A 12,432-nucleotide genomic window follows, 5' to 3' on the forward strand; every position below is an offset into this window, starting at 1 on the left:
CCCTGTGTCTGGTGTTAACCTTAAGCAGTCTCACTTCTCCCCGTGCCCTACTGAGCCACTCTTCCCTCTGACTGACAGTTCACTGGTTTATGCCTCAAGGTCTTTTAATCTTCTCCTATCCCAAGTCACTACCTATCACAGTCGATGGAAAAAAAAAAAATCCAACAAAACAAAAGACCCTCAACACCAACGCCACTACAAAAGTTATTCATTTACAAAAGGCACATTTTTTTGTATTTTCTGGCAGCTGGCTTTTCCTGGAAGGTGGCAAGCTGGGACTTATTTTTCAGTACAATTTCTAAAGATCAAATATAAATGAAGTGTTGTAATACGGTCCTGGAGAAAACCAAAAGCATCACCAGTGGGACAACTGATGCCCAGACAGACGGTATTTATAGAAATTTAGATATTAACCATTTTATTAAAACTTCTTTGTGCTCATTTAGAGCAAGACCTTTCATAATTAGTTTTTACGGGGGTTTATATAATGAAAAACTTGTAAGAGTCCATGTAAACAAGTTCCATTTACTCTGATCAAAAATCTGAAAATAATGAATGATCTTGATAGGAGCTGTGTCATGGTGCAATGACTTTCTAAGCTCACGCTGAGAACATTGTGGTCATGCTTTTGCTCTGATATAAGGCTGACAGTCAAGAAACTCACAGCAGACAACCATAAAATTAAAAATAGGAATTTCATTGCAAAGTATGCCTAAACTGAAGGCTATCCCAGCAGTTACTCCGACTCCCTAGCACACAAGTGTGCAATGGTTACGTGAAAAGACACTAAGATTATGCAGTAAAAGGAACATTGACTTCTTGCTGTTGGAAGGTTGCAGGCATCCTCTGTTTATGGCTACACTGATTTCTTGCAATTTAAGTAAATTACTCTTCTACAGTATAGGTGATATTCTCTACTATTACTTCTGCAGTCATTTGTGTTATCTTAATTAGCAGGCCTAAGAAACACAGTGCCAACACTAAACAGTCCAGTAAAACAGCACTACTCCAGTCATCTAGTGATTACATACCAATGTGTAAGAGTTTGGTACTTCCCTCTTGCTAAGAAAAAGTAATGATCAATGAAAAGAACCAAAAATTTCACTTGACAAAGAAAGCAGCATCACTTATCCCTCAACTATTAAAAAACCCCAAAAAAAACCCAAAACACAAAACAAAACAAAAACCCCTCAGTTTTCATTGATGTAATTCATTAGGCACTCTAAGAAAAATCAAGCAAATAATGCTGGTTTCTTGGTTCAGCACATTTTTTTTAAACCTTTACTGTGGAAGTTTTGTGTAATTATCCTCAAAATAGGTTAGTTTGAAGGAGCTCCATGACATATGGAAATTGGAATAATGAGCTGTATTTTCTTGTCTATCATTTCAGTTGGCATTTTCTGGATGTTGTGCACCTTTAGATATTGGGCAAGTCCCTCCCTGCCTTCGTGTCCATGCTTAGATCAAGATCATTACAATTTCTCCCACCCAATACCCTAAACAAGACATAAATGCCATCACCATCAATCTCAACGAGCTCGGTATGACAACTAACATTAATAGAATGACCTTCTCCAGTTACATTTTCATTAGTAAATAGGACAGACAACAGTGAGCGGCTCAGCTTAGCCAATTTGAACACATTATCAACGTCATCCTTCACGATGTCAGTCGATACCTATGCTGAGCAAGGAAACTCAGCAATTTGGGATCCAGTACAAGATATCATTAAGCCAACATCCTTTTATTTTTTATTTTTTTTTACCCTTGAATTAAACTAAAACAAGCATTCTTTACAGGTGATACAGAAAATTTTTCAAGTTTGACTGCTGCAGAGTGTGCCTGCAAAGTCACAGTGCATGAACTACAGACCAAATCTTAGCACATCACATTTCCATATGTAAATGCATAGTCCCAGGCCCAGCCTGCAGTTGTTTCTGCTGAGAGTTAGAGAATTTGACCATGCTAGTGAGAGGAAAGCCAAAAGATGTAATGTAATGAGTAAGTAATGGAGCACGCACCAATTTCCCAAATAAGCCAGGACATCATCCATATCACCTCATGCTTCCCGCCCAGTTGCAGAAAAGCCTCCAAACATCTGTCTTCTACCAATGGATGGGTACTGGATCTAGCAAACACCTCCACGCCAAATTCTCATGCTCAGATATTTTTTTTTAACCAATTCTTCTCAAAGAGACACTAAACATTCACTGCTTTAGAACTTGTATAGTAAAGGCAAGGCAGTAAGGATGTGCTCCCCTGCCCTGCAATGCACTCAGCCTGCCAGGCTTCCTCCCTTGGTGGAGGAAGAGGAGGATGCTGGGGTTGCTCACGCTGTGACAGTGGGTGAGGAACGTGAAGAGTGCACAGATTAATCCCATCCCAGGGTGGCATTTGGCTGTTCTTCATGCATTCTTCACACTTCAGATGTGCTAGTGGGTCAGAAAGAATAACTGGAACCAGAAAGCTTTTGTATAGGCTTTTCACCACTTAAATCCACTTGCTGTGAACCACTAATTTGTGGGGAGGGAAGGAAGGTTGTAGAAAAAGGAGAGGAGCCTTTTAGTCTCTGTCCTTTGTTCATACTGCAGTAAGGACCTTACAAAAATTACAAAAATGCAAACCCTGAGAAGACAGTTGTGCAGTAGGAAAAAAAAACCTACTAGGTAGAAAACTGCTTTGTTCATCCCCTTGCAAGGCACAGAGCTTGATTTCCCTTAATGGGTAATGATTAATGTATGACAACAGGATGAACAGCCAATACGTCTGAAACATGAGGAACACGATCCTTCAGTTTTTTTCTGGGAAGGCCAATATTGGCTTAGAAAGAAGATAAGAGTTTTCCTGCCCCTGGATGAAAATTGGTATTTTCCAATATGAAAGACAAAGGGAAGATGCTGCACAGTGTTTGAACAGGTTTCTTTGTCAGAAGCAAGGAGAAGAATCAGTTCCATCAAACGGAATACAAAAACATATTGTAAAAATTAAATGCTTCCTGCTTCACCACACTGCACTCATAAATTGATAGCACAATCAATTTGTTAATAACCCATGCTGAATGATTACCCAAGAACACCACCTATTTTGTTATGCTCTTATAGGGTGAAAATTTTATAATAGGCTAGTCTTAAAAATAATTTGCCTACTGGAGAATTGGTTGGAAAACTCTCACCTGCTTGCCCATTTCAACAGAAAGCAGCCATACACTGTAGCAGAAAGTCTGGGAAATAGACTATGTGAATAAACCAACAGTTTCTTCAACACTTGCCTATGGAAGAAAAACTTAAATACTCCAGGATATATCAGAATTCATAACATCAGTTCAGACCACTGATGAAGCACATCTACAATAAGGTTGCATGAAGGACCATTTGTTGGTATGTCAGCAAGTGAACCAAAGCTGCCGTGCTGTGTTAGGAAGCAGGAGAAACCCTACCTGCACACTTTGTTCTTGTGGTGAGTGGTGGTCCAGGGGGTCCTGTGCCTCCTTCTCCAGGGCGAGTGAGCAGCACTCTGATCTCATACTCCACATCAGGATCCAAATGCCACAGTTTGTAATTAGGAGAGTCTACAATGTGTGTTTCCGCCCAGTTCCCGGTGGTCGTCCGGTACTCCACCTCTTTCAGTATGATAGGCCCATCTCCAATGATGGAGTTGGCATTGGGTTTGATCCACAGGTACGTGGCTCCGACAGCCAGCAGCTCAGGAGGGGCAATAGGAGTCGGGGGCTCTGTAGACAAAAAGAAATCATGAGACGCTTGAGACAATCCTGTCAAAAGGTTCACATTTTGGCTATGTATGTATAGCAAGGCTGTTCCAAAATCTCTTGTAACACAGGCACAGTTTCTCCTGTTATTTACCAAATCTTTCATAAGAATTTAATCTGTTACTGAAAAGAATGTGACTTTTTTTTTTTTTTTTTTTTTTTTTGCGTTAAAAATTCAGCCTTCTTACACTGGGAGCAGTATTACCAATCCAGAAACACCTGCAAAAATACACTAACCACAGAGCAACTCCCATTTAAAATAAAACATAAAAACCACTTTTAAAAGATTGGAAGGTTTGTACTTATTCCCTCCTTTAAGCATATGAGCAATAGCACTCAATATAATATTGGAGGGTGCTGGTAGCAGGGGAGAAATCTTAAATAAAGAGGACTGAGCGCACTTAGCCTGTACCATTTATAAAAAGGCTCCAGTACAACAGCCCTTCCTCTGTCCTGACGCAGCAGACTATCACCAGCACCAATCATGGTCCTGTGGCTCAGCCAACATGTAATGCTTAACATGATACCATCAGCAACGAGTAGAAAACTCAAATCACTTGCTCATTCTGTGATTTTACCAAGCAAAATAAAGGTTAAAATCAGGATACAGTTTTTAATCAAAGCACCAGCTCTGTGTCTGAGAAAATACGAGCAAATTTAAACACTAGGGGATCTTCCCATGGTCAATGATATCAGTAGTCAGGATACCACTAGAATTGAGTACAAGCAGGGCTCCTGGTAGCTAAGAACTAAGAAAAACTCCAAGGCAACAGTAAATCAACACCTCCTGTCAGGTTTGATTGCAAAGTTTGCTTAACTTCATGAGCAGTGGTACTCAAGCAAAGTCTGCATGAGACTTGCCTGCATGTCTGAAAAGCATCATGAGGATGCAGGAACCTGGCTGCTGCATATCACCTCTGTGATAAAAAGAAAAGCAAGGCAATAAAAGACATCTCAGCAGCACCTTTGATGAAAGCTACAAAAAAAATCCACAGGGCCCTGGCTGCCTGCCTGATTTTCATTTTTTTTTTCCCCTCTCTGTCAGTGTAAAAATAACACTTGCATATTGGAAACCACATGAATAGTGTATGCTTTGTGATTTTGAAAACCTGAGCTGAACTGTGCAAGATTATGAGCAATTTCTTTAATCTCATCTAGCTTTCCCTCTGTCACACTCTAATGTGGTTTGCACTCAGCCCAGAGGACACAAACTCTATTCTCTTGTGAAAATCAGGTGACAAAAAGGATATCTCTTGTCTCAGAAAAAGAAACCTATAAATGTTACAGCATGACATTAATTTTAGAGTTCTGTGGGAGTTATTCTAAACGCCTCTTAAATGTGATTCCCCAAAGAACCCAGAGAACTGGGAGAATCCAGGACCCACAAAAATGTGGAAGAAATGAGTCTGAGCACCACATGATGGGAAGAAAATGGGACTTTCCCCTCAGGAGAAGTCTTGCAGGTTAACACCTGCTCAGTGAAGAGAAACAAATGCACAGAAACCATTATTATACAAAATGATCAACTGAAATGTTACATAAATTATTTTCCACTGGATAACTAATTACAACAAACCATTGCTATCTCCTTCAGATTGACTGCAGTAGTTGCAAATTGTGCCTCTGGAAAAAAAAAAGGCAATATGAATTGTAATTGCAGCAAGTATCCAACATGAACAAAAACTAGTGTCACGAGCTAAGATTTTTGTGGAATGATTGTTTCTGCTTTTATTTTGCACTGTTCCCCCAACTCCTGCCGGAATCTTTTTCTGCTATGAAACATCAGGCTGATTAGGTTCTGACTTAGGTTATTTCTCCAAGAAAATTGTTTTCAATAAATGCATGTAGATATATTTCCATTCAAAAACAACTTATTATAAATCACGAACAGTTTATTACTCGTTTATTGGTGCAAGACAATTAAAAGATAGACTTAGTGATTTTTATTCCCTATGCAAAAATGACATCTTACAAGTCACATCATAGTTGAAGACAAATGAAATATTAAACTCCATTCTCCTGGACTGTAGACTTCAACGGCAACATGATCCAGGTTACTTTGGGATTTGATTGCAAGTTAGAAGAGATTTATGGGACTGAAATTAATTGAGCAGTTTGCCCTGCTAAACAGACATGAAAGTCTCATCTAGCAAGTTTAGACACTAATACTGCCAAACAGATTTAAATTAAGATGACGCCCAGCTTTACTGTCGTCTGTATTTTAGGCCAAAACTGAACATTCCCCCATCAAAACCAAAAATGTGATGGTGGTTTTCCATTTTTCCCTACCTGTTAATTCTCCCTTTTCGAGGTTCAGTCCCACCTCACTGAAAATAATGGGCAATACTGGCACCAACTAGAGAAGAAGGATTTTTTTTTTTAATATCCCTCTGTGTCAAATTACTGCAAGTGATCTATAAAAAGTTACCCGTTATTTAGCAAAACTGGCACATAAATAAAGACTGTTTTTTGCCCTTTGCAACTAAACGCGCTTGTCAGTTACAGATGACCAGCCTGATGTTATGAGCTCACTATTTTAATTAAAATCTCGATGTGACCTTGATTAAATAAACATGGTGACAGATTGGCCTTGTACATGTGTAATTGTGATCAACCACTTTTTAAGCCCCATTTGATCCAGACAGTATTTTATATCGCAAGCTTTGTCTAGCCTGTTGCACGCTTTCAGCCTTTCTCACTCCTCCTCCAGGTGCAGAGGAGAAAGCCACAGGCTCCCCAGCAACGAGGACATCTGAACTGGACTGGTGCAACTGGAACAATACCTAGCCTGAATCCCAGCATGAGGAAGGACACAGAAAAATGTAGTTCCTGGGTGCCCTCTTTCAAGGAAACAAAAGACCTATGTAGTACAAGCTAAAAAAAAATAATTACTGAACACTAGCACATTTTATTGTATGTGCAAAGCAGGTCCAGCTGTGCAGACACAAAGGGAGTTTGGGGTGTGCTTTTCTCCTCCTGTTAGAAGACGAAGTAATAGCTGTGTTCTAGAGCTGAGAAGGCTGAACTCTGGGCTTTAAAAGGACAGAAAATTTGGTCATGCAAAGACTGTGAGAAAACAAAACTAACATGAAGGACCAAAAAAGACCAAACAGAATCATAGACTATCTCGAGTTGGAAGGGACCCGTATGGATCATTGAGTCTAACTCGCTGCTCCTCACAGGACTACCTAAAACTAAATCATATGATTAAGAGCATTATCCAGACTCTCCTTGAACTCTGACAGGCTTGATACCATACTTCCCGTTGTGGAAAAGACATGTATTTTACTCTTTGGCAACTGCTCCTGAGTGTTTCTGCTCTACTACTGTAGTATTTCTCTATGTGATTTTCTAAGCAAGGCAATTCTAAGCAATTGTTAGATGATGGAAGAAAAATGGGCTCCATGAATCCTTCAGATGTAAGTGGGAAGACTTAAAAATAAGAGAAAAATCCCCAACAGCTGTTATCACCGTCTTCTGTGAAATAATCCATAAGAAAAAGCCATTATAGAAAATATAATCTTAAAACAGTTGAATAAACCTCTTAAGCTATGGATTTTATATCAATAAAACTTGGATTTTTCTGAAAATCCTTCCATGTTCATAACCAGACCGCCTGATATGATGTACTGCCAAGGTGTCCATGAACTCCCATTTGCCTGTGATGGCCTATGGACGGGTTTAGACAAAAAGAGCCCGTAATGCTACAAACCACTAGTATATCACAAAGTTCAACAATTCTGTTTCTGAGGTGCTGACCTGTACCCTTATTTTGTTACCAAACAATCATGCTAAGGCATGAAACTCCTAACGTGACTCTCTCAAACAGCAAAATAAACTCTTAACTTCGAACTCAAGAGAATCAGAAAACAGAACCAGAGAGGGGACCCAGAAAAGACTGACAAGCCTGTACAACAGGAGAAGTAAAGCGGGTTTGTATCTGGCTGGGCCACCCAGCCCGCACCTTCCACACTACCTGATGACCCCGTAAGCCCTTCCATCAGCTGTGCATGCCCCCCACACAGCCAGCAGGGAGACAGCTGCAACGCACACAGCCCCCTTGTACTTTCTCACATGCCTATGACATACAGCACAGGTTCTAAAAATAAGATCACAAGAGACAGTGGTTTTTATTCTTTGGGGTTGAAGAGATGGGAATGGGAGCTGCTATCAAAAGACATTTGCCTGACAAGGAGGATCTGCATTTTCAAACAAGATACTGCTTATCCCCGCAACCCCCCCCCCATGGGAATTGTAAGCTTCTCTCACAGCATCCTATATAAGCAGCTGTGGACTGCGCTTGCCAAATGGGTAAGGGTGGGACTGGGAGGCAAAGAAACCAAATTCCAAGCTTCTTAGAACTTTTTAAAGCCAAAAAAATACAGAACAAAACATATGTGTATAGCTTTCTACCCAACAGCCGCAGACTGTTACAGTTTGAAAGCTATTGAGAACACAGGTACTTAAATTTGCATTAAAAAAGCATACAAAGCTGTTGTAAGAAAAAAACTTGCAATTATGTTAAAATGCTTTTGTTCTTATTTTTTGCCCCTCCATCCTTTAGGCAGAATCTGTCACCTTTGCACAACTGTTTTGCACACCTTATTGCTGGATATTAGAGATTCACCACGCTGTCAGAGCAGCATCCATGAGCACCCTTGTCTAGTTTTACAGCACAGCAATAAGCAGTCTGAGCTCTGAACAACGGTATTTATATTGGCATTGCTTATTAGCACACTTCCTACTACTGTAATAAACACAACAGCTGATTTTTTCCTCAGTGATTGTCCAAACTTTCACTTCCATTTATGCACAAAGAAATGGCACAATTATTTTATAATACTTAGCATGAGACTACTTCACTGTGCTGACACTGTACTAATAGTTTTTCTGTCTGAAGGAGAGACATTCAGATCTGTCTCTCAGTAATGTAACAGGCTGACAGCAGTGGCACATGTCAGCAGTGCTGGAAGAGTGTGGCAGTGGCATTAATAAAGTGATTCATTAATTCACCTGGATGGGTAAATTGCACCAGCAAACAATATAGTCTGTCTACTCCCAAAGAAAAGTGCCTAGAACCCATTTTGAAATCAACAATTTTGAATACTTAATTAAAGGCAAAATCCAGGAAGGTGAGAGAAGAGTAAGATACAGGACTTCTACAGCCTATAGAACAAGTGACAATGGTTTCACAGGTGCAAAAGCCCTTACTGTCACGTTTGCATCCGATTAATGAAACAGAACGGTCCCAGCTGGCAAACATCACCCTTACAAGGCGAAGTTTAACCTTTTGCCCTCCATGAGCATTCCCATACTATCTGATGCAGCCCCGTGGATATGCAGGTCTCTTCTTGCCCCTGTTGAGGTCAACACTGCATTCATCCTTATGAAACATCAGCCACAGGATGCTTATGTGCTTAGTAATCAAAAACTGATAGACAAAAATAGAAATTTACCCTTTTAGCTTGTGGCAGGTTGGCTATTCAGCTAAAGAACTAGGATGTTAGAGCAGTAAGGGGGGGGGGGGGGGGGGGGGCAGGGCTGCGTTGAGGCTCTTCTATTTTGTTCTATGCTAATCTATGGACTAGCAAATTTAGCGTCAGTACTCTCCATCTGATGCTTCTTCCCAACACAGAATTTACTAACACAGCGATAAGTGACTTTAGTAGTCTGTGATACAGCATACTCATTTGCCACTGTATACCATACACTTTTTTTCTCCTTGTTTTTCCCTTAAGTGTTAACATTTCTGTCTACAAGGGACTCGCCATACGTTTCGCATACAAGAAGCAGGGAAGAAAATAGAAAAGATCCAGAAAGATGTGAAAGAATTGAGCAAAGTGGTCAAAGAATCGGCACCAAAGCAATGAAGAACAAGAGATGAGCAGATCTCAGGGGACAGCAATCAGTATCACCAAAGAAAACCAATGAAGCAAGAGACCAAATACTTGGCAGGATGCTTGCCTCCTGACATTCCCAAAAATTGAGAGCTGAAAGACTACAGAATTTACACCTCAAACCAGTGTAGGTGTAGCACTCGTATACAAAGGGAGAATTTGCTGCAGCTTGATAAAAATGAGGAATAAATATTCCATATGTATTTTCCCCTTAAGAAACTGGAAATGTTCCTTGGTGATTTGAATACATATAGTCTAAATTAAGCAACTTGGCTGTCTAGGTTTTAAGAGGAGAACACAGCAATGCTTACAGGAGTTACTATAAAGCAGTAGAAAACCTCCTAATAATTTTCTAAAAGCACTGCAATCACCACGCAAGAGAGCTGGAACAAACCCTGGTTGAAGAAAGCTCATCTGTATTAGTGTCATCTTATCAAACAAAAATATACGTCACCCTGAGACCAGGAAAAGTTGGTACAGGCCCACTGCCTCCTAACAACTCTTCTAATTGTGTTATAGGTTGAAAGAGAGGGGCAACCACTACCAAGTGGGAATTAAAGTAGCATACTATTTCATTAACATTTTGCACTATTTGTGGCTCAGAAGCTTAGCCCAAATCCCACCAGAGCCTCAGAGGATGCTTTCATTCTCTACTAAAGAAGAAAATAGCATTGGATTAGTTGAACAGTATCTCATTTCCCAGCGTAAATTAAGTGAATTAGATGGAAGACTCTGTGCTCTAATTGTAAAGCTTATTACAAGAACTCACATAGATTAGAACTGAATGCTTCCCTTTGAGTCATCATTTGTACTATAAAAGAGGAAAGAAAGGTGACTATGGTGACTGTAGACTCTCCAGTAGCTCCCTAATGGCCCCGTATCGATGTGTAGGACTCTCCATTACCGCAGCAAAACACTTCACAAGCCTTGTGCACTGAGAACGCCGGAAGGCAACCTTTCTGCCACGGACTGGAGTGCTCCCCTACACACTGCAGAGGCAGTCTCTGTAGGTGATCTCTGAGAATGACAAGCTCCCCAGGGCTGGAAATCATGGACAATTAACTCCCATTTTTGAAGCGCATGTCATTTCCTGAGGTTTTTGACTGCAAAATAACAACAAAAAGGCATAATGAACAAAAGCAGTAGTATGCTTCTTGTTGCTTATGGAATGAGACATCATTTTGGAATGTCATTCTGTTTACAGAGATCTTTCATGAACCACGAAAGGCCCAACAGACTCTTGTGCTTTAAGAAGTTAGGCACCCATGAGCTGATCACAAATTCCCTGACTTTTATTATACAGCTTCTATATGTTCAAGCCTGTACTAGTGATCTTTATAGCCAATGGAGAGAAATAGACTCACCTTAAGGTACTTAAGGTATCTAAGACAAATAAAATTAAATGCCCCCTGATCCCCTCCTCTTTTGACTAATATTAAAATGTAGGTGAGATGCATTTTAGCTCCTTACTCTCATTTTCTCAGCGCCTGGCCTTCAGTGTGAAAGGCAGTGAGGTATCAGACCAATTAGTCTACTAAGCAAGCTGTGCAAAGAGCTGCTCAGCAAGAAAAAATACTGAGTACCTGTACACTCTCTGAATGCTCTCTGAATGCCTTCATTCAGGGTGGCAGAACTCAGGTGCTGCAGTCTAAAGCCATCACATGAAGATAAATGATTATGCTTTTCTCTGGAAAAGTTGAGCACAACTCACTTGCCTTTTATATATGCAGCCAGAGCAGGCACTGGTGACAGTGATGCCCTTTGATTTAATAATTTAATACTTAAAGCGCTTGTCAAAGAAAGAATTTCATTCTCTTGCTAAGGCTGTTCTGAGGCTGGAGCATCTTAGCCACATCTGTCGAGACTCCGTCACACACAAAAAAAAGGTTCAGTTTTCATTTGACCAAACCCCAGTAAAAATAAAAGAATCATGACTTTGTCTAGCCAGCATCTAACTGCTCCATTTTGCTTCTCCAGGAGCATGTCCAGCATGCTCAAACCAAGTCCTGTTCTCCAAACTCATTCTTGATATATTTTCCTTGTACAAAAACCAGTAATTTTTTTTTTTCCACTTCCCTCATTTCTTGGAACTTGCCCTTAATGATAGACACATCAGATATGTGTGAAACTAACATTTTGTATTAGTCTTGAAATGAGCTGTGAAGAAAACTAAGTTAGGGTTTAACATAAGAACATACCTGAATACAGCAATTACAAAAATATCACAAAGTATGAGAACTAAGCATCACCTCTCCTTCAACAAGGGAGATTAAAATATTAGAGCTTTCCAGAAGCTCTGGTGAAAACATACTGATTTCTCCACCACAAACTGCTGCAACTGTGTATGCACCAACAGGCATTCAAGTTACAGGTTACTTGTGAACTCGTGTCTCAGCGCTCTCTTTCCCCCTCACGAGAAACCACAGGGTTACTATACACTGTGCACACGTACACTCTGCACCGCTTCCTTTAACAGCTAATCCTGCAACACTACAATTGGAAACATCGTTTCTTTCTTACGGCTCCACCAACTCTGTACAGAGATATGGAAAAGTGCATCCACTTCTTATCAAAAGGAAGGTCCCCCTCCACCAGTCAGTAGCCAGGGCCAGCTTTAGCATGCTCTCGTGTTTCTAACTCCATGGACTGTTTAAGCTCATACATCATGTGTTACTAAATCTGTTTCAGCTTTCTGCCTGAACAAGCTGCTAATCTTCCATGGGGACTGGAAATGTAAACTCAACAAGCACCAAAAAGAAGTAGAAAGGA

The 12,432-nt window shown here is 40.3% G+C and overlaps 1 protein-coding gene across 2 annotated transcripts in view; it reads right to left on the reverse strand.

The window, feature by feature from the left end:
- The window catches only part of PTPRT (protein tyrosine phosphatase receptor type T), a 453,423-nt gene that overhangs the window by 220,218 nt on the left and 220,773 nt on the right, over window positions 1-12,432 (reverse strand). For both annotated transcript variants that reach the window (XM_055814515.1, XM_055814516.1), the window contains exon 7: window positions 3,437-3,730. In XM_055814515.1, coding sequence (XP_055670490.1) covers window positions 3,437-3,730 — 294 coding nt within the window. The remainder of the gene's footprint in view (window positions 1-3,436; window positions 3,731-12,432) is intronic.

The sequence above is a fragment of the Falco peregrinus genome, chromosome 9, assembly GCF_023634155.1.
Source record: "Falco peregrinus isolate bFalPer1 chromosome 9, bFalPer1.pri, whole genome shotgun sequence".
NCBI classification, from domain to species: domain Eukaryota; kingdom Metazoa; phylum Chordata; class Aves; order Falconiformes; family Falconidae; genus Falco; species Falco peregrinus.